General features: G+C 41.7%; 1 protein-coding gene across 1 annotated transcript in view; it reads right to left on the reverse strand.

The window, feature by feature from the left end:
- The window catches only part of ATP8B1 (ATPase phospholipid transporting 8B1), a 118,420-nt gene that overhangs the window by 17,402 nt on the left and 78,857 nt on the right, over positions 1-22,161 (reverse strand). The window contains exons 9-19 of the mRNA XM_034774867.1: positions 22,059-22,141; positions 19,080-19,238; positions 18,647-18,735; positions 17,610-17,800; positions 16,499-16,707; positions 14,521-14,564; positions 13,575-13,731; positions 11,600-11,788; positions 6,818-6,930; positions 5,987-6,151; positions 2,606-2,717 (exon numbers count right to left, since the gene is read on the reverse strand). Of these exons, the coding sequence (XP_034630758.1) occupies positions 2,606-2,717; positions 5,987-6,151; positions 6,818-6,930; positions 11,600-11,788; positions 13,575-13,731; positions 14,521-14,564; positions 16,499-16,707; positions 17,610-17,800; positions 18,647-18,735; positions 19,080-19,238; positions 22,059-22,141 (1,511 nt within the window). The remainder of the gene's footprint in view (positions 1-2,605; positions 2,718-5,986; positions 6,152-6,817; positions 6,931-11,599; positions 11,789-13,574; positions 13,732-14,520; positions 14,565-16,498; positions 16,708-17,609; positions 17,801-18,646; positions 18,736-19,079; positions 19,239-22,058; positions 22,142-22,161) is intronic.

A 22,161-nucleotide genomic window follows, 5' to 3' on the forward strand; every position in this document is an offset into this window, starting at 1 on the left:
TCTAAGGGCAAACCAGAATCTACCCCGCCCATACCCCTAGGCCTTGACCCTTCCACAAAGCCCCACCTTGCTCACTCCATCCCCCGTGCTCTGTCACTTACTCTCCCCCAACCTCACTCACTTTCACCGGGCTGGGGTAGGAGTTTGGGGTTTGGGATGGGGTACGGGCTGTGGGATGAGAGGTTCACAGTGTGGGAAGGGGCTCTGGGCTGAGCTGGGGCAGGGGGTTGAGGTGCAGGAGGGGGTGCCGGGTGCAGGCTTTGGGAGGAGGTTTGGGTGCAGGAGGGGGCTCCTGGCTGGGGCAGAGTGTTGGGGTGCAGGAGTGGGTACAGGGTGCTGGCTCAGGATGGGGCTTGGGGTGCAGGAGGGGGTATGGGGTGCCGTCAGTGGGGGGGCATGTGGCTCCGCGTGCTGCCCCTCTGCAAGCACTGCCCACACAGCTCTCCCAGCCAATGGGAACTGCGGGGGAGGTGCTTGCAGGCAGGAGCAGCACGTGGAGGGAGACCCCTGCCCCCCTGGCCCTGGGGCTGCACTGGCTGCTTCCAGGAGTGGCATGGGGTCAGGGTAGGCAGGGAGCCTGCCTTAGTGGCAGCCACAATGCACCACCAGAGATTGCGATTGACTGGGAGATCCTCTAAGATCGACCAGTCAATCACAATCGACCGGTTGGTGACCCCTGCTTCAGTGGCTGCTCCGACCTGGGGTGGAGTCATGCACTAGGACTGGGAGCAGGGAGCCTGTGTCTCCTGTGCTCTCAGTGGTGCCCCTGCTGGCACCAAGGCACCATAGAGTAGGAAGCAGTCTGAGTTGAATGCAGAGGGAACAAAAGGTGGACTGGGGGAGGGAAAGGCATAGATTGGAACAAGGAGTCTGATGAGACTGGGACTGATTGTGGGGAGGGGGAGACACTGGGACTCTGACAGTGAGTCCAGAGACTGGGTCTGGCTAAGCAAGAAAAGTGGCACAAGACACCTAAGGAATGGAGACTGGGATGTCAAGGAGAATGGGAATGGCACAAGGAGCCAGGAGTGGGGGAAAAGAAAGGATAGAGACAAGTCAGAGGGGATGGGGCAGCAGCTTGCATCTCATTCCTCTCTAATGCTGGTCCACAAACAAGATAACTAGGTTTGGCAGAATTTGATTAAAAAAAATTCCAATGGATAACCTTGATTTTTATTTTTAAGCTTTTTTTGTTTTTATCTATTTATTTTTTCAGTTGTGCAAAATTATGGGTTTTAAGCATTTTAAATTAGTTTTAAAACCATTAAAACACAAACTGCCATCATCAATATGTCTAAATTTCAATATTAAATCACGTTCTAAGAAGTTCTCAAGAAGTGTTTTTCTTACTTTGCTTATCTGTAAATTTCAATGATCATCGATGGAAATATTTTTTCATTGGTTTGTATAGTGCGACTGATATTTCCTGAGAAAAATCTGATCCTTCCAAGCTTAAGGAGAACCTACTATTATCCTCATTTACTCCACTATAACTGTGCTGTGCGGTGGATGTAAACTTGGTTCTAACCTCAATGACGACGCCTGTGAGTGTCAATATAATACTACATTATGGAATTTGGTTTTTTGTTTGCCTTTTTAATAACCTAGGAAATTACACACACGTGCACACATGCACAAAAAAACCCTTACGAACATCCACTTTTAAAATGAAGTAGTCAGAAGTTAGAAAATGCCTGTGTATTAGCCTCCTGGTGCGTATGCATTATGATAATCTCATTACATGATCACATATACTATTGTGTTCACAGAACCTCTGTACAGGATAGACTTGCTCTGGGGTTGAGTTATGGTTGTATAGTTAAGTAAACTCATCTGAAGAACCCCTGCTTCATTTTTGCAGAAGTTGGAAGGTGTGTAGTAAATGAGGCACAGACTGCAGGAAGAGTAAGGATTGTTCATGGTTAAGGCAGGTGAACATTACCCTGGAGAATTGGATTCTATCCCTGCCTCTACCACCAAGTTCCTGTGTGATAATGGGCAAGTCACTTAAAGGTTTATTCTCTTTTGCAAAACCATCTTTAAGAAGAAAGTTTCCTTTTTGTCCCAGCAATTTAAAAGACAAAATTCACTTGCATGAAACAGCCAGGTTTTATAACCATAGAAACAGGAGTTAATAATGGAACTAGCAACTCATTCTTCTGTTAAAGTCATGTCTGTCATCAACATTATTTTCCAATCAGTTACCTTTGTGATTGGACAAGTTAATTAGTTGGCAACCAATTGTCATACATTAGTCTCTCATTTGGAAATATAGCAAAGATTTTTCTCTGAAAATAATTCATAGGTTAAGGCCATGATGGTCATCTAGTCTGACCTCCTGCACAACACAGACCATACAATCTCAGTAAACTCAGCATTAAGCGGAACTTCCATCTGAGATATTGCACATCTTTTAGAAATATATCCAGTCTTGATTTAAAGACTTCAAGTGACAAAGAATCCATGATATCCCTACGGAAGTTGTTCCAGTGATTAGTTACCCAGTTGAGAATTTGAGTTTTATTTCTAGCCTGAATTTGTCTAGCTTCAGTTTCCAACCATAAGATCTCATGTTTCTGCTATTATTATAGTACTGTAAATATACCTTTTTTGTCACCAGTAAGCACCCAGATTTTAATGTCCGCCTTTGCAAGTTTGGAAATTGTTTCTGGAACACCATCCTGTAGTTTGTCTTCAATAGCTGTAGCACCCAAGAGCTGGAAGTTATTGGGAACACAAGCGTTTAATAAGACGAAAATTCAGAGAGAAAACAGGTTTAGTTTGTAGTATAAAATGAAGCTATTTAGATACGGAAGAAGATACTGTTGTCTCTTGTCTTATGCTTAGATTGTAGGCTCATTGGGGCAGGAACCATCTTTTTGTGGTCTGTTTGTACAGCACCTAGCACAACGGGGTCCTGGTCCATGACTAGGGCTCCTAGGTACTATGATGATAATAAACACCACCATTACAGAACTAGATGACTGATAGTTGTTATTATGTAGGACACCACAGGAAACATTTTCATCTGTGTATTGTATTCCTTCCCAGTTACATATAGGATTTGTTTACAATAATTACAACTAGATAGTATCAGAGGGGTAGCCGTGTTAGTCTGGATCTGTAAAAAGCAACAGAGGGTCCTGTGGCACCTTTAAGACTAACAGATGTATTGGAGCATAAGCTTTCGTGGGTGAATGCCCACTTCGTCAGACTAATAAATTCTCCACTTCAGATACTGAATTTTATGTTTTAACGACATGTTCCCCACAGTGTTTAAATAATGTTTTACTGAACTCACACAGTAAATAAATAAATTAAATTAAATTAATGGAGATATCCTGTCTCCTAGGATGGAAAGGTCATCAAGTCCAGCCCCCTGCCTTCACCAGCAGGACCCAAGTACTGATTTTGCCCTAGATCCCTAAGTGGCCCCCTCAAGGATTGAACCCACAACCCTGGGTTTAGCAGGCCAATGCTCAAACCACTGAGCTATCCCTCCCCCCGACCCAAGAGAGAATGTCAAGAGCCTAATGTAACAGAAGTGCTTTTAAGAGGGACAGTGACACCATGAAGTCTTGCACTATCCAATACCACTAACAAGGTGGTAAAGGTAGCAGATAAAGAGTGATTAACAGGTGGTTGATATTACTAAATAGAGCATAATAGTGGTGTGGACTAAAACAAACTGCCAGCATGAAGTTTCCTCAGTAAGTGGATCCCATTTATAGTCATAATTGTGCAGTTTGTTTGCAGCAAAGAGTTCAAAAGAGGATATATCCGAGACTTCTTAAATCCAGAAAAATTTACTGTAAGAAAGATTCCCACAACAATACTGTTGCAAGCTGGGCTGCATGACTGAGATGGCTTGCCAACACTCTGATCTATGGTTAATTTTTAGAAAAGCAGTCCAACACATATTGCCGACTCAAATGGGAAATCAGCAGTTAACAGTGTGGTGATCCTGGAATTCAGAGTTAACCAGATCATTTTAACAATAAACTTTTTCTTGGTATACTTCAGATGGCCAAGTTCTGCTTTCTAGTTACCCCAGAGAAACTCTTTTAAAGTCAATAGCATTTGCCAATTCAATAGAGCCCAATTTGGTCCAAGGTATTGGGTTTCTTAAAAAAAAAAAAAAAAAAAAAAAAAATCTTCACAATGACTGTGATGAGAGGTTTTTGTTTTTTTAAATGCTATTTGCAATTTATACTCTTGCTTCTCATGAAGTGGTCTCGAATATACCCAATTAAGAGTTATCTGAGTGACATATCTCGATCAGACTGTTTGATCCATCTAGTCTTACCCCCTGTGTCAGGCACATTAAGCAATATTCAATCCTTCAAATAAAGGCAAGTTAACTCCATACCATACTAACCGGTTGCATCACACACAGTGGAGATAAATTTAATAGTAGAAGTATTTCCAAGCTTTAAAGAGGAAATAACCTTTGAACAGCTATAGCAAGGTTCCCCTTTTGCAAATTATTTGTAATGCCGTTACCATCACAGCAGATAGATAAACAGCTATCAAATTTTAAAACCTGAACTTTTTTTTTAATAAAACTCGTTTCTGAGCTAGTGCTACTGCTTACAGAGATATTAGCAGCCTTTCTGGAATGGAGGAAAAAAGTCCAGTGAAAGCTAAACCAAAGAAATCCATGTTCCTTCATTCCCTGAAGCTCTCTAGAACTGAGTTTTGGCAGTCTCAAAATCTTAATTAAAATTGTACTCACAAATGTGCTAATCAAAAAAGGGCTATTCAGTTTCCACAATGGTCTGTTACTATTTGGACACGAATAAAAACACGTTTATAATTTAAAATATTACAATTTATTAATAGATTCATAGATTCTAGGACTGGAAGGGACCTCAAGAGGTCATCGAGTCCAGTCCCCTGCCCGCATGGCAGGACCAAATACTGTCTAGACCATCCCTGATAGACATTTATCTAACCTACTCTTAAATATCTCCAGAGATGGAGATTCCACAACCTCCCTAGGCAATTTATTCCAGCGTTTAACCACCCTGACAGTTAGGAACTTTTTCCTAATGTCCAATCTAGACCTCCCTTGCTGCAGTTTAAGCCCATTGCTTCTTGTTCTATCCTTAGAGGCTAAGGTGAACAAGTTTTCTCCCTCCTCCTTATGACACCCTTTTAGATACCTGAAAACTGCTATCATGTCCCCTCTCAGTCTTCTCTTTTCCAAACTAAACAAACCCAATTCTTTCAGCCTTCCTTCATAGGTCATGTTCTCAAGACCTTTAATCATTCTTGTTGCTCTTCTCTGGACCCTCTTCAATTTCTCCACATCTTTCTTGAAATGCGGTGCCCAGAACTGGACACAATACTCCAGCTGAGGCCTAACCAGAGCAGAGTAGAGTGGAAGAATGACTTCGTGTCTTGCTCACAACACACCTGTTAATACATCCCAGAATCATGTTTGCTTTTTTTGCAACAGCATCACACTGTTGACTCATATTTAGCTTGTGGTCCACTATAACCCCTAGATCCCTTTCTGCCGTATTCCTTCCTAGACAGTCTCTTCCCATTCTGTATGTGTGAAACTGATTTTTTCTTCCTAAGTGAAGCACTTTGCATTTGTCTTTGTTAAACTTCATCCTGTTTAACTCAGACCATTTCTCCAATTTGTCCAGATCATTTTGAATTATGACCCTGTCCTCCAAAGCAGTTGCAATCCCTCCCAGTTTGGTATCATCCGCAAACTTAATAAGCGTACTTGCTATGCCAATATCTAAGTCGTTAATGAAGATATTGAACAGAGCCGGTCCCAAAACGGACCCCTGCGGTACCCCACTCGTTATGCCTTTCCAGCAGGATTGGGAACCATTAACAACAACTCTCTGGGTACGGTTATCCAGCCAGTTATGCACCTACCTTATAGTAGCCCCATCTAAATTGTATTTGCCTAGTTTATCGATAAGAATATAATGCGAGACCGTATCAAATGCCGTATCAAACTTACAATAAGGTTTTTTTCTATTTCTTCATATACGTTATCCAGGGCTTCATCACGGTTACTTGCAGCTACACTAGCTTCCATGAACTTTTTATTCCATGCTTCATATTCACCATGACTAATGTCCTTGTAGCAGAGGCATAATGTCCTCAAGGTCTCATTTGCAAAAATCTGTGGGGAAAAAAGAGAAATAAGCTGCATAGATTTCAATATTGGCTTAAAATTGAAGTTGAGAGGACATGCTATGACTAGTCAATCTGAAAGAACTCAGTCACTGGCTGCTGTTGTACTCAGAGTGTATGGTGAAAGTTGGACACTGCAGAATATCCAAAAATGAGTTGCAGCCTGAAAGCATTCTAATCCTTCACTTCTGGTGTTAAATAGAAGATTCTACAATCATTTGGAAAAAATGTAAAACAATCAATGCAGGAATAGTACATAGTGCAATTTATCAGTCAATCTAGGTAGGTCTAGAAAACGTGCTGCAAAGTACAAGGAAAAAATTGAACGGAGCAGGAAGGTCTGAAGTGACATGCAAGTTTCTCAAATAATGAAAAACTAATTTCAATATGTACAATGCAAACATTTAAAATACAATTCCATTAAAAAGGAAAAAAGGGGGAAAAATCACGTTCCGATTTCGAACAACAGAACGTCTAGTAGCAGCAAAATAAGTTGTTTTGGATGCTATTCAGCTTTTTTGAAAACTTTGTTCTAGTAGTACGATGTCAATTATTTAGCAAAGTAGAAATAAGTCAACTCAATGCAGTTGTAGGTAGGTGCAAATAGCTTAGTTTTACCCATGTTAAAAATGGCATTTAAAAAAGCAAAACTTACATCTAGTGCTTCCTGTGTAATCTGTCTCTGAGGATTCATTGGATGCAAACGTTCATAAATTACTGTATCAGCTCCTTTACAGTAAAGTTTAATGTTTCCATCTGGTTCTCTTACTAAATCAGAGAAGGGAAAAAAAAAAAAAAAGCAAAGGGTAGATGTAATAAAGAATACATTTCTGATCTGAATTTTGTGTCTCGCTATTATGTCATCAGTTTTCTGGTAACAGGAAGATCTCTTTTTTTTTTTTAAATTAGAAGACCTGAAATATTCCATCAGAGAACTGAAGGTTAAATAACAGGGCAACCAACACACAACTTCTTTAAACAGGAAGAGACATTCGAGGCTGGTATGCCTAGAATTAGAATTACTAAATCAAGTTTCTCTCTTATACTGGTATAAGCTCTTTGATGCAGCTCAACAGCTTAATTCTGGTTCACAAACACATCATTTCCTCCTCAGCCCTGCTGCGAATAAACAAGGTATCGAAATTGGTAAGAACTGTGTTTTGAGAGCATTTTTTTAAAACATCAAAACACAATTTGCTCACAAGAGCAGGAGAGAGACTACAATGAAGATATGTTGCAGTGTGCCTGCACTCACAATAAAATAAAATAAACCTGAATTTGATATGGTCTGATAGCCCACTATTGAAATTGTTTTAGTGAATTTATACTTCATGTACTATGGAAGAAACTAAGATCAAAACTAAAAAACTGTTCATTACTATTAAGTGAGATAACACTTCAGCATGCGAACAAAACGGTCACTCCCCTCTCCTAAGTGTTCTTCGAGATGTGTTGGTCATATCCATTCCAATTAGATGCGTGCACGCCGTGTGCAGTCATTGGAAATTTTTTCCCCTAGCAGCACCCGTCGGGTCAGCTGTGGAGCCCCCTGGAGTGGTGCCTTCCTGACGCTCAATATATGACCCTGCTGACCCGGCGCCTCCTCAGTTCCTTCTTACCGGTTATTCCAACAGAGGGGAAGGTGGGAGGGTTTGGAATGGATATGAGCAACACATCTTGAAGAACAACACTTACTAGAGGTGAGTAACAGTTTTTTCTTCAAGTGATTGCTCATATCGATTCCAATTAGCTGACTCCCAAGCCTTACGTAGACGGTGGGGTCAGAGTTAAGGAAATGCTGATTGTAGCACCGCTCTGCTGAAAGCTGCATCATCTCTGGCGAGCTGGATAGTGGCGTAGTGAGAAATGAAGATATGTACCAAAGACCAAGTTGCTGTATCAGGACCTGGGCCAAAAATGCTGCTGACGAGGCCTGGACCCTTGTGGAATGTGCCATAAGAGCCGGGGCTGGTACGTTGGCCAGTTCATAGCACGTGCAGATGCATGACATGATCCAGGAGGATATTCTTTGAGATGAGACCAAAAGCCCTTTCATCCAGTCTGCCACCGCTATGAACAGCTGGTTCAACTTCCTGAACGGCTTAGTGCGCTTGATGTAAAAAGCTAGTGCTCGCCAAACATTGAGGGAGTGCAGCCTCTGCTCCCGGTTACTGGCCTGCAGCTTAGGGGAAAAGACAGGCAGGAAAATGTCCTGACTGGTGTGGAAGTGCGACACCACCTTGGGAAGAAAGGCCGGGTGAGGCCTGAGTTGCATCTTATCCCTGTGGAAAACTGTAAGGTGGGCCAGAGGTGAGGGACTTTCGCTACCTTCCATGACAGATACAGGAGGGACCAGTGGTTTGAACGGGGGCCCCATGAGTCTGGAGAGGACCAGGTTGAGGTTCCTCACAGGGACAGGCTACCTGATCTGGGGATGTAGGCGGTCCAGACCCTTGAAGTGACCAACCATAGGGTTGGTGAAGATGGATCACTGGACTCTCCTGGGTGGAAGGCCAAAATAGCAGCGAGGTGTAGCCTTATGGAGGACGCCGCCAGGCCTTGCTGTTTCAGGTGTACAAGGTACTCCAAAATGAGAGGTACAGGTGCCTGGAGAGGGTGTACGATGCTGGTGACACCAACACGAGAATCTCTTCCACTTCGCCAGATACGTGGCTCTAGTGGAGGGATTCCTGCTGCCAAGAAGGACCTCCCTTACTTGTTCTGAGCACAAAAGTTTCATGGGGTTCAGCCATGAAGCTTCCAAGCCATGAGGTGGAGGGACTGCAGGTCGGGGTGATGGAGGTGACCGTGGTCCTGAGTGAGTAAGTCAGGGAGGAGAGGTAACGTGGCCGGGGTGTCCACCGACAGTTTCAGGAGCACCGTGTACCAGTGTTGTCGAGGCCAAACTAGAGCTACCAGAATTATCCCTGTGGACCTTGAGCAGGACCTTGTGCACGAGAGGGAACGGGGGAAAGGAGTAGAGCAGTTGACCTCTCCAGGGTAGCAGGAATACGTCCGTGAGCGAACCTGGGCTGTGGCCCTGGAAGGAGCAGAACATTGGGCACTTCCTGTTGCGGTGGGTGGCAAACAGGTGGATCTAGGGAAACCCCCACCTTTGGAAAACCAGGTGTATGACATCCAGCCGAATGTACCACTCGTGTGTGTAGAAGGACCTGCTGAGGTGGTCTGTGAGTGTTGTTTGGACTCCTGGTAGAAAGGATACTTCCAGGTGAATGGAGTAGGCTATGCAGAACTCCCACAGCTGGAGGGCCTCCTGGCACAGGGGAGAGGAACGGGCTCCACCCTGCTTGTTGATGCAAAACATGGTGGCGGTGTTGTCCATTAGAACTGCTACACACTGGCCTTGTAGTCAGGCTTAAAAGGCCTTGCAGGCTGGGCGCACCGCCATCAGCTCCTTGATGTTGATATGTACAGAGAGCTTGTCCTGCGACCACAGGCCCTGTGTCTGGAGGTCTCCCAGATGGGCACCCCATCCCAGAGCTGACGCGTCCATAATCAGGGACAAGAAAGGGTGAGGAAAGGGACTCCTTCGCACATTGCTTGAAGGCTGAGCCACCAGTGGAGAGACGTGAGGACCTGCCCCGGCACCGTGACTACTGAATTCAAGCTGTCATGCCCGGGGCAGTAGGCCAAGGTGAGCCATGCCTGCAAAGGCCTGAGCTGCAGCCTGGTATGCCAGGTCACATAAGTGCAAGCAGCCATGTGGCCGAGGAGACTCAGGTACCCCCTTGCTGTTGTGATTGGGAATTGCCGGAGGCTTTGAATTATGTCTGGGATGTCTTGGAATCGGGTCTCTGGCAGAAGTGCTCATGCCTGAACGGAGTCTAACACCGCAATGATGAATTCTATTCTTTGGGTAGGTTCCAAGGTCGACTTCCCCAAGTTGAGGAGAAGACCCAGTCGCTCAAATGTGTACCTGACCAAATGGATTTGGGACTGCACCCGCCCCGAGTGGTGCCGTGATTCTATCTGCGGTGCCGAGGGACAGAGCATTGCCAGTTTGCCTTGAGACGGTGCCACTCAATGTGGTACCGGAGGCTTGGCGCAAAGGATGGGTGACCTCAGCACTGTCATGGCGATGAGGTCCCTCATGGCCTTAAAGGTATCCAGGGTGGATGGCAATTCCACCTCCTTGATGACCTGGGCCGGGGAGTCCAACGGCACCAAACTTTACGGTCCCCCTTGTGGGGCCGAAGTTGACAGTGACATCTCCATAGACTTCGGCCCTTGGTGCTCCTCTCAAGGACGTGCCCCACTGGCTGACTCCAGAGAGGTGGGCCTCTGGGATGGAGAGCTGCTCCTCCCTGGCTTCCAGTGTTGCTTCTGTGCTGGTGAGTGGGAGTAGTGCCGGATCGACCCCACTGGTTTTGGCACCGGGGAGCGGTGGTGCCCGGGTCTCTGCCAGAGTCCTACCATGATGCCGCTTCCGTCACTGGGGTGCTATGCACTGATGAACTTGGCGCCAGGTCTTCCCACGCTGGTGGAGGCTGTGGTTTAAGTGCCACCTCCATAAGGAGCTGCGAGGCAAAAAGTCTCGCCTCTTTTTAGTTCTGGGGCAAAACCCTTTACAAATCCTGCACTTGTCGGCTTGGTGAGCCTCCCCCAGACACACGCGTCATGGGGGTCGCCTGTTGGCATGGGCTTTTGCAGGACTTGCAGGGCTTGAACCCCTGGGACTTGAGCATGTAAACCCTCCCAAGGAAAATCAGTCGGGATAGAGGGTAAACCCCCCCAGCCCAACAGCTAACTACTAACTAAGAACTAACTAATAATTACAGAAAACAACAAACAAACAAAGCTAGGGAAACATGGTAGAACTTGCTAAGCTACAGTTCCAACGACCGTCACTGGAGGTAAGAAGGAACTGAGAAGGCGCCGGGTCGGCAGGGTCATGTATTGAAGGTGCCACTCCAGGGGGCTCCACAGCTGACCTGACTGGTGCTGCTGGGGAAACACTTTCCGACGACTGTGCATGCGACGCGCACGCACCTAATTGGAATCGATATGAGCAATCACTTGAAGAAGAACTAGACATTATAGGGGTCCTCAAACTTTTCATAACACGGACCCGCATTTTAATACAGAGATTGTCCAGTGGACACATCTGCATCCATTCACAGACCACCTCCACTTGCATTCAGAATTGGGTGGACCACACTGATAAAGGAATAATATCTTTTGACAGCACTACAACAATCACTTAACATGTCAGAGTAAGGTTAGAAAAGCCTTCTGTGTATTTCAGTTTCATTTAAAGCATTTTAGCAGCTGGAAATACAGAGCAGCCACCACCATATAACCAGCCATTTTGCCAAAGACAACCATAACAGCACAGTGTGAGAACCTCCGTTCTACTGGTTTAGAGAGTTTCTCTTTAGGAGTCTCTAAAAATAAAGCTTTTTTGAGATCAGCTTACCAATAACAGACATTCGTTTTCTATCACTGTTGAAGTCCAAGATAGCAAGAACATCATAAGTTCTTTCAATCCCCATCTCACTTATAGTAATGGTATTCTGAGTTCGTGAAAGAAAAGCAAATCCAAAGTTTCTGGCTGCTGTTACCAGGGCTCCTTCATCTGGGGAGGCCGCTTGATAGTTGAGCTCACCTATAGTATTAATAGAGTGAAAAGGGAAGAAAGCCATAGTATATGTTAGTAACTGATGCCCTCGTCTAGTGTGCTGCATTTATAGTCAGTTGGGACTTTAACAACCCCATGCTTTGTAGCAATCAAGGGCCATATGGGGTGTTTAATATTCTATACTTTTGATTTCTATAACTCAGGATCCATTTTTACTGTGGATTTAATTTAAAAACGGAGTTGGAATGGTCTAGCAATTCAAAGACAGAATCTGGGAGCTCATTTAATCCCTGTCCTGGACTCCTTTCAAATAGGCAAGTCATTGAACCTCTCTTCCTTAGCTTCTCCATCAGTAAAATGGAGATAACAGAACTTGGCTACATACAAGTGATTTTTATTTGTAGAATCTTAATTTCTCATTTATTTCATTGCAGCATTTTGGAAGATAACAGCCTCAAAACAGAAAGCTGTGGCCACATTAACCATTGGAAAAAATTAACTTTAATTAGAGAAGACCAAGAAAAGCAGGCACAAAGTTACAGTGAATAAAGTCATAGATTCCAAGGCCACAAGGGACCATCTAGTCTGTCCTCCTGTATAACACAGGCCACAGAACTTCCCCAAAATAATTCCTAGTGCAAATCTTTTAGAAAAACATTCAGTCTTTATTTTAAAATTGCCAGTGATGGAAAAATCTACCATGATCTTTGGTAAATTGCTCTTATGGTTAATTGCTCTCATTTAAAAATGGATGTCTTATACCCAGTCTGAATGTGTATAGCTTCAGCTTCCAGTTATTGGATCATGTTAAACTTTTATTTGCTAGACTGAAAAAATCCATCAAATATTTGTTCCTCATGTCTCCACACAAGTATTTATAGACTGTAATAAAGTCACCCTTTAATCCTTCTCTTTGTTAAGCTAAATAGATAGAGCTGCTTGAATCTCTCTCTCTACAAGTATGTTTGCTTACCTTTTAACCATTCTCATGGCTCTTCTCTGAACCCTCTCCAATTTATCCACATCCTTCTTTATCTTAATCTAGTTACTGAATTCAGATAAGACCAGGACAACAGAGTGGCTGGAAAATTCAGCGCTTTGTCCCCTCCTTTTGCATACAGAGTATGTTTGGACTCAGACTTTTATCCTTGCTTCCACAGTTCACCACTTCTCCCCACAGCCACCCATCTGCACCCTTAACCTTTATTCATTCTTCAGATTGCAAAGTTCAACATTCCTCTTTATTCAACTTAGTCCTCTATGGCACTGTATATATTTGTGCATATATTAGAACCATTATGAGGGGAAAAAGCACATTTACTGAAGGGGAAAAGCGTCTATAGTCCTAATCATGCCAGCACATAAACAAATACTTAACTGTTTATACATGAGTTATCCCACTGAAGATTAACTTCAAGTGCGTGAAATTACACGTGTATGTAAAATCTGTGCTTATACCTGTGTGTTTATTTTACCCTTTATTTTGTGTTAATGCTTTTGAAACTCTGTACACCAAATACAGGTTTTCATAGAGCGAAGTGTAATACTGCGAAAACACGAAGTCCTCTGTATTTTGTATTTGTAAAACGTAGATTCAGAAAATGTTTATTGAAGCAGGTATTTAATATATATTTATGTCAAAATTGTGACAATTCAAAAGTCAAATTTGAGACTTCATGGCACATGTAGAGATGGGCATCTTTAGCGCAAGCACTAGCTTAGGATTTATACAGTAGCCTGGTGTTCCATCTCACTTGTGTGAATGATGTTAAAGTTGAAGCTACCATGTGTCCATTTTACACAGAATACTCACCATCAGAAGCATCCACCATTACCGTGTGGCAAATTGCAAGCAGAAAAAAGAATTGTCGAACTTCAGTCTCCTTTCCACATCTAATTTGTTCTATCAGATAATGATCACAAAACGCGAGTTTCCCATCTGCATACATGTTCCAGCTAAAATCAACTTGCTGGATTAGGAAAAAATGAACAGAATTTGAGGTGAATGCAATTACTTCATGCCTAGATAAAAGCCTCTCATTACTTGGAGGGCAAAAATCCCCTAAGTTAAAAGAAAAATTAAATCCTAAACCTCCTATTTCAAAGCCCCAGTGTTTTCAACACATTCTTCTTGAAACAAGTCAACAGACCATTATGATCATCTGGTCTGACCCCCTGCATGCTGCAGGCCACATGACCCTTCCCTGGACTCTGCCACTGAAGTCCCCAATCCTGTGGCAGAGNGTACTCCCATTTAAAGTTAATTGGAGTTTTATCATTGACTTCAGTGGAAACAGAGTTAAGCCAACACAGAGCACTTTTGAAAATTAAACCCTATATACTGTGAAATTATGGGTGCCAAAAAAAACCTAGATACCTGAAATTCCCTTTAATTTGTATTCTGTCTACTTTGAGCACTAGACATTGAAATTGTCAGATACTTACCTTTAAGATTTCAGAACAATATTGTTTCCATTACAGGAGAATCCAGGGATGAGTCTGGACGACATCAAAACCATGAAGAGGTAAGTCTCATAGACTCATAGACTTTAAGGTCAGAAGGGACCATTATGATCATCTGGTCTGACCCCCTGCATGCTGCAGGCCACATGACCCTTCCCTGGACTCTGCCACAGGATTGGGGACTTCAATGGCAGAGTCCAGGGAAGGGTCATGTGGCCTGCAGCATGCAGGGGGTCAGACCAGATGATCATAATGGTCCCTTCTGACCTTAAAGTCTATGAGTCTATGAGACTTACCTCTTCATGGTTTTGATGTCGTCCAGACTCATCCCTGGATTCTCCTGTAATGGAAACAATATTGTTCTGAAATCTTAAAGGTAAGTATCTGACAATTTCAATGTCTAGTGCTCAAAGTAGACAGAATACAAATTAAAGGGAATTTCAGGTATCTAGGTTTTTTTTGGCACCCATAATTTCACAGTATATAGGGTTTAATTTTCAAAAGTGCTCTGTGTTGGCTTAACTCTGTTTCCACTGAAGTCAATGATAAAACTCCAATTAACTTTAAATGGGAGTACAGCTTCAAAATCACAGCCAGCATTAGAGCTTGTGGGAACCTGATTTTCTGTTACATAACAAAATTAAAAAAAAAAAAAAAAATCCTGTGAACTAAAACACCAAAAAAACCAAAACCAAAAACAAACAAAATTAGTTTTGGGTTGATTAAAACATTTTGTTCAAATTTTATTTTTCATTTTAGGATATATAATAAATTAAACCAAAGGTAGTTTCAAAATGAAAGGTAAAACATGCTGTTACAAAAAGGTCAAAAATGGAACTTTTGACTTTATTGAAACATCTTTTCTGCAAAATTTGGTTCTAAATGAATTTCTGAAAGGCAACATATTTCAGTGAAACATATTGCTTTTGAGAAATCAGCATTTTTTGACAGACAGAATTTTCCTTTGGCAAAATTTCCAATAATTTCTACTCAGCATTGACTTAAATACCAGCTATAATTTTTTTTATGCTATGGCTCTTTTAAAAATGGCTAAAAAACAACAGCAATTTTGAATAACTTTAGCAGCAATCATTTAGTCAGGAAAGTTTAACCAAAACTGGCACATCTGCACCCTTCAGGTGAAGCAAGAAGTAGAACCAGCAGATCCCATGGACCAGAGCTGGCCAGAGGATGACAATTGCATTTCATGACAATTTTTGAAGTTTTAAATATGTTTTTGTTCCTCACAGGAACTAAATCATGCAGAGTTTACATCTCAGATCACTCTGAACCAAGCAGAGTAGGATCTTGAATCTGGGTCTCCTACAACCCAGCCCACTGCCACAGCCACCAGGTTAAAGAGTCTCTCTCTCTCTCTCTCTTTTCTTCTCCCCTCTTGACGAAAAACTTAAATCAAAAAAGATACAATCGCCATGAAATATTTCAGCTGTGACAAAACTAACGTTTTGTCAAAATATGCTGTTAGCCAAAAGCGTTCCAACCAGCTTAACTAGACAGGCAGAGACCACGCAAATTGAGCCAGAAAACCAGCATAATGGTGCCTGGTCCCTTTTTCTGCTCCCTCTGTAAAGCTCCTTCAGAAATTGTACTGCTCACCCCTCTACCCACCAATTAGTTCCCCCAAAACGGAGATTTCTAGAGTCCAGAGTGCGTGAGTTAATGCTGATTGGATTATCATTAACATAACCACAAAGTGTTCTGTGGGGTTAATGTGCAAAGTGCCCAATTCCCATAGCCATCTCCCCCCATCCCTGCCCCTCTGTCTACTACACGCAAGCTGGGAGTGCGGAGAGTGGAACAGGGGAGAAAATGTTTTGGAAGAGGCAATCTCATGTTCATCCCTCAGAACCAGCTGGATCTCTGTCCTTGTAGAAGCAAAAAGGTACCATACCCTTTATATTTTGGGGGTTGAGAATATCAGAATTTTCACAGTGGAACACACTTGTGTCACTGAAGTGCATTAACAAATAAGCACTTAATATAGTGGGCTTGCAACAGTTAAGATTGAAAAACAGTTGCCAGTAGAGAGGCGTAATAGTTAGCAATGACCCAGATTTGCAGGGATGGTGTCCCTAGCCTCTGTTTGCCAGAAGCTGGGAATGGGCGACAGGGGATGGATCACTTGATGATTACCTGTTCTGTTCATTCCCTCTGGGGCACCTGGCATTGGCCACTGTCGGAAGACAGGATATTGGGCTAGATGGACCTTTGGTCTGACCCAGTTTGGTTGTTCTTGTGTTCTTATGTACTTACCGTATGTTTGTCCATTTATGCAGCATTTTTTGAATGCCATGATGTTCTGTGTAAGCGTTCCTGTCTTATCTGAGAAGATGTAGTGGATTTGTCCAAGCTGTTCATTCAAAGTGGTGGTTCGGGCCTTAGCAGGTGTATCCTTCTCAGGGTAATACATTTGCAGATCCCAGTTTATAAAATAGCTTTGGCCTAAACGAATCACTTCAACACTAATTGAGTAAAACACAACAGCAAGATCATACCATTAACAGGTTGCTATACATTAAAATGCAAAGACATTATATAGATCTATCAAGTTCTGAATGGATTTTCAAGGACACCAGTAAAGCAAATAAACCCATGTTATCAGATGTGTTAATATTTAGAAATTATACAAAGGAGCTAGTTTATGTCCAAAAACTCACCCAGGATACAAGCTACTCAAAACAATTGATTAAAAGTGCACAGCTCAGTTTAAACAGTCCAGTACAAGTCAGATAAGAGACCCCAAATGGAGCATGTCAAAGGTGATCCCATATTACCACCACTGGAGAGAAAACTATATTCAATAGTAAAATGTAACTACAAAGTAGACATCATCTTGGGGGCTAATTGAATATTAAACTGACAGCCAAAACTCAAAGTACTTTTCAGTAAAACATGAAGTGTGAGCCAGTTCTCCGTCTTAAAAAAGCTGAATGTAGAACATATGAAAAAATTCAACATAGGGCCTAATCTTGTAAGCAGCTTCTTCCATACAGTTTCTCAATAGGACTGTACAGAACTAGCTTACACACAGAAGTAAATTCTTTCAGGATCTGACCTATCACTGTACATTGTTTGAATATTGGAGAAGTAATTTGTTCATGTGTGCAATTTACCACCACACAGTATTAAATTTATTAAAGAGGCCAAGTGTTTTTAACATTAATTTTGCATCTTTCAGTCAAGTTTTGTACAGCCTAGTGACACACAGTATGGCTCACCTTCCTTTGAAAATATCAGTAAGAGGAAAAGAACACAACATTTTTTGGGGAATGGGAGATTGGAGGAAACCGCATCAAATGGAAATACAATTAATTTTACTCCATACCCACCACATTTTCAACTTTAAAAACAAAGATTTAGTTACCTCACATAGAGAGAAATGGGAACCATAGTGTTAAGAACAATGATGTAGCCCCAAAAATTAAGGAAGCCACGGTACGGAGGGCTGTAGTCTTCACCATCATAGAGGTACCAAGAAGTATTGCCAATCTGTTGCTCCCAATAAGTGTGTCCAATAGCAAGGCCAGCTGACAGGAGGATCAATACAACAAAGATCTAGAACATAAAGTGCCAAGAGTGTTCTTTGTAAGTCAATGGCCTTATTTGCTAGGCTGGATTCCCAACCTTGACCTCTATGAAGATTCTCATGAGATGTATTCTTAGTAGTTATTCAATAAAATGAAAAACAGATCTACTAGGGCAACCTTTCCCTTGAAAGTTCTGTTTTAAAAGAGGACATTTGCCAAGATATTAATAATTACAAAGACACTACGTCTTTACCTGTGTTACGAACATATGACAGATTTTTCCTCAAATTGACCTGTGTTTGAACTGAAGACGTTTTTAAGGTCTAATTTTCACATTTTACTATATGCAGATAACTTAACTATTGCATTTTAATTCCGTTTGGAAATGAAACTAGCAACAGTGAAGTGCCTGGGGGCCAATTTTTTTTTGTTTTAGTTCAAATCTAACTTAGCCAAAGTTTATAACATTGCAGGTGAAATGTTTAAAATTAATTTTAAAATAAAAAATGAGCATTTGTTAAAAAAAAAAAAAAAAAAAAAAAAAAAAAAAAAATCAATGAAAGTTTGTTTACTCACTTTGTAATTGTTTTCCTTTATAATAAGGGCTCAACCTTACTTGCTGTTCTAGACAGGCAGACCCACCACTGACACAAAGCCCACTGACATCGAGTGTCTAACCACAAAGTGGGATCCACCCATGCAGCACTTGCAAGGTTAGTGCCTAAATTTGGACCTGAACATACTTGATAGTATGTCGCACTATGAATAATGATTATTGAAACTAGGCATAACAGGACAACATTCACACCTATAGAGCGTGAACTCCAAAAATGTAACAGAATAAAAAAAAAAAAAACAAATCAAAGTCTGTTACCGTGTAAACCATGTAGTTCATGAGAGAGTCAATTTTAGTCCTTTTAAATCTGGTCTTTCCACTGTTTTTCATTATTTTTGTGTCTCCTCCTAAAAAAAAAACACACAAAAACAAAATTCATAAAAATAAAAAGAAAGACATCAAGCGTGAATATCATTTCATAAAAAAGTGTACTAGACCTTGTAAGTTTGCAGACATAGGGTCTGATCCTGTAGTGTGCCGAGTGCTGTCAAGTCAGGACACTGATACAGGAAACAACTGGAATTGAAGATTCTGCACCTTTTAAAGGTGGGGTGTTCAGGGATCTATCCGTCACACAAGAGCTTCAGTTGAAATTAATGGAAGTGCCTATGCTGGACAGTTATGGGATGCAGCTTTTACCTAGTGATCTTGCTGTACTTAATTCATATACTTCTGTTTGTTATATAAATACCTGCAAATATGACCACTCCATGGCAGAAGTCTGTATTCCTGATTTTACAGCCACGCAACAAAATTTTATCAGCATCCAGTGGATAAGTCCTGCTTCTCCAGAATAATGTTCCTGTAAACTTGTCTAGGCGATTATTGGGTTCTTCGCATTCAATAAAACCTAATAAAATATTAAAATTTAAAAAACGTAATGATCAATACCAATGACGTTATGAAATACTATACAGGATTTTACTTTAGTCCTTTTACAGGAATAGCATTGGATTCTGCTACAAAAAATACAGCATTTAAAAGCAAAAGTTCTGAATGAAACGTTTGAAAATCTGAGGGCAGATATTCAACGCTACATTTCCAAAAATGTTGGATATGGTGACTCCATTAGCATTTTACTTTAAGTTCATCCGCAGACTACAAATACACAGTATACAGCAGAACTATTTTCTCGCTACAACTGCCATGTTGTATTCAGCCCTCAGTTAAGCTGACTTTCAGCCAATATCTTTACTTGAGTATTTCCCTAACAGTGAAGGTGATCAATATGGGAGAGGAATGTAGGTTTCTCTCTTACTGGATCGCTTACAATCCAGACTGAGGCTATTATTCATTATTTGATGTTATTTTGCTTTTGAGACTTAAGTGGCAATGACCCAGCAAGAAAAATACATTGTCATGCTGATAACATGCGTGTGGTAAAGATATTCTTCCAAATTTGAATCTTTTGGATGCGAGTGCAGAGCCATTGGCCAAGATTTTTGAAAACTCATGGCGATCGGGGGAGGTCCTGGATGACTGGAAAAAGGCTAATGTAGTGCCCATCTTTAAAAAAGGGAAGAAGGAGGCCAGTCTGCCTCACCACAGTCCCTGGAAAATCATGGAGCAGGTCCTCAAGGAATCAATTTTGAAGCACTTAGAGGAGAGGAAAGTTATCAGGAACAGTCAGCATGGATTCACCAAGGGCAAGTCATGCCTCACTAACATAATTGCTTTCTATGATGAGGTAACTGGCTCTGTGGATGAGGGGAAAGCAGTGGATGTGTTATTCCTTGACTTTACTGTGGGAGACTGTATCAAAAACTTTGCTATTCTTGCCAGCAAGTTAAAGAAGTATGGGCTGAATGAATGGACTCGGGATCAACGGGTAGTGATCAATGGCTCCATGTCTAGTTGGCAGCCGGTATCAAGCGGAGTGCCCCAAGGGTCGGTCCTGGGGCCGGTTTTGTTCAATATCTTCATTAATGATCCGGAGGATGGCGTGGATTGCACCCTCAGCAAGTTTGCAGAAGACACTAAACTGGGAGGAGTGGTAGATTCGCTGGAGGATAGGGACAGAATACAGAGGGACCTAGACAAATTAGAGGATTGGGCCAAAAGAAATCTGATGAGGTTTAACAAGGACAAGTGAAGAGTCCTGCACTTAGGATGAAAGAATCCCATGCACTGCTACAGACTGAGTAGCTAGGCAGCAGTTATGCAGAAAAGGACCCAAGGCTTACAGTGGATGAGAAGCTGGATAGGAGTCAACAGTGTTCCCTTATTGCCAGGAAGGCCAACGGCATTTTGGGCTGTATAAGTAGGAGCACTGCCAGCAGATCGAGGGACGTGATCATTCCCCTCTATTCGGCATTGGTGAGGCCTCATCTGGAGTACTGTGTCCAGTTTTTGGCCCCCCACTACACAGAGGATGTGGAAAAATTGGAAAGAGTCCAGCGGAAGGCAACAAAAATTATTAGGGGGCTGGAGCACATGACTTATGAGGAGAGGCTGAGGAAACTCGGATTATTTAGTCTGCAGAAGAGAAGAATGAGGGGGAATTTGATAGTTGAAAGCAGCTATCTGAAAGGGGGTTCCAAAGAGGATGGATCTAGACTGTTCTCAGTGGTACCAGATGATGGAACAAGGAGTAATGGTCTCAAGTTGCAGTGGGGGAGGTTTAGGTTGGATATTAGGAAAAGCTTTTTCACTAGGAGGGTAGTGAAACACTAGAATGGGTTACTTAACGAGGTGGTAATACAATATAAACCTTCCTCAGAGGTTTTTAAGGTCAGACTTGACAAAGCCCTGGCTGAGATTATTTAGTTGGGAATTGTTCCTGCTTTGAGCAGGGGGTTGGACTAGATGACCTCCTGAGGTCCCTCCCAACCCTGATATTACACGATTCTATGATTCTCTCTCACCAACACAAATTGGTCCAAAGACTATATTACCTCACCCACTTTGTCTCTCTAATATCTTGGGACCGACATGGCTACAACTACAATTCATATATTTTAGTTTATGGTCTCTTTTGTGGACTTTGGTCACTTCATGTCACATGGTATTTCTGCTTCCATCTGAAAATGGAATTCAGCTCATCTTGAAATTTTGAATTTGGATATATTTGTGTTTACAAATGTAAGTGAACAAAAAATATGAGTGATTGAATATTGCAATCTGAACTTTAACCAGATGGTAAGAATTTTTACCATTTTTTACCCATATTTGCTATAAATTTGTTAGAAACTTTTTTTCTTTGAAGTATAAGGTACAGGATTGCTAGAGAATTTTAGTAAAGAAATACAGTTCTATCTCAGGTCCCAACAGGAGGGAATGTGAAATTTGAAAAATAAAATACACTTTGTGTTTGCATAGTAAAATTATGTTTAATATTAAGAGTAACAGAAACTAGTCTACAGGTTCCCAATATAAAACACTTTGTTTTTTTACAGAAAACATTGGAATGGAAATGTTAGTTTAGAATCTCCTCTCTCTCCTCTCATCAACATACTGCAGAATGTCCATGATACAAAATCTTGTCTTTCAGATTGTATTGTTGAGCAAAATATAATTTTCAGTCGAACAAGTTACTTGTACTGCATACTGGCGTAAAAATAGAACCATATACATATTACCAACAGCCCAGTCTGAGCTCTACATTTTGTTTAACTAAGTTATTCAAGCTACATTTGAGCAATTGTAATGAGAATAAAGTGCTTGCACAAACCATCAAATTCTGCCATTGCATTTTCTTCTTGGAGATATCTGTCTGTTACCTCAAGTGACATTTTGAACTTTAAGTTAGTTTCACTAAAAGAAAGAAGAAGAAA

Source organism: Trachemys scripta, chromosome 6 (assembly GCF_013100865.1).
Source record: "Trachemys scripta elegans isolate TJP31775 chromosome 6, CAS_Tse_1.0, whole genome shotgun sequence".
Lineage (NCBI taxonomy): Eukaryota > Metazoa > Chordata > Testudines > Emydidae > Trachemys > Trachemys scripta.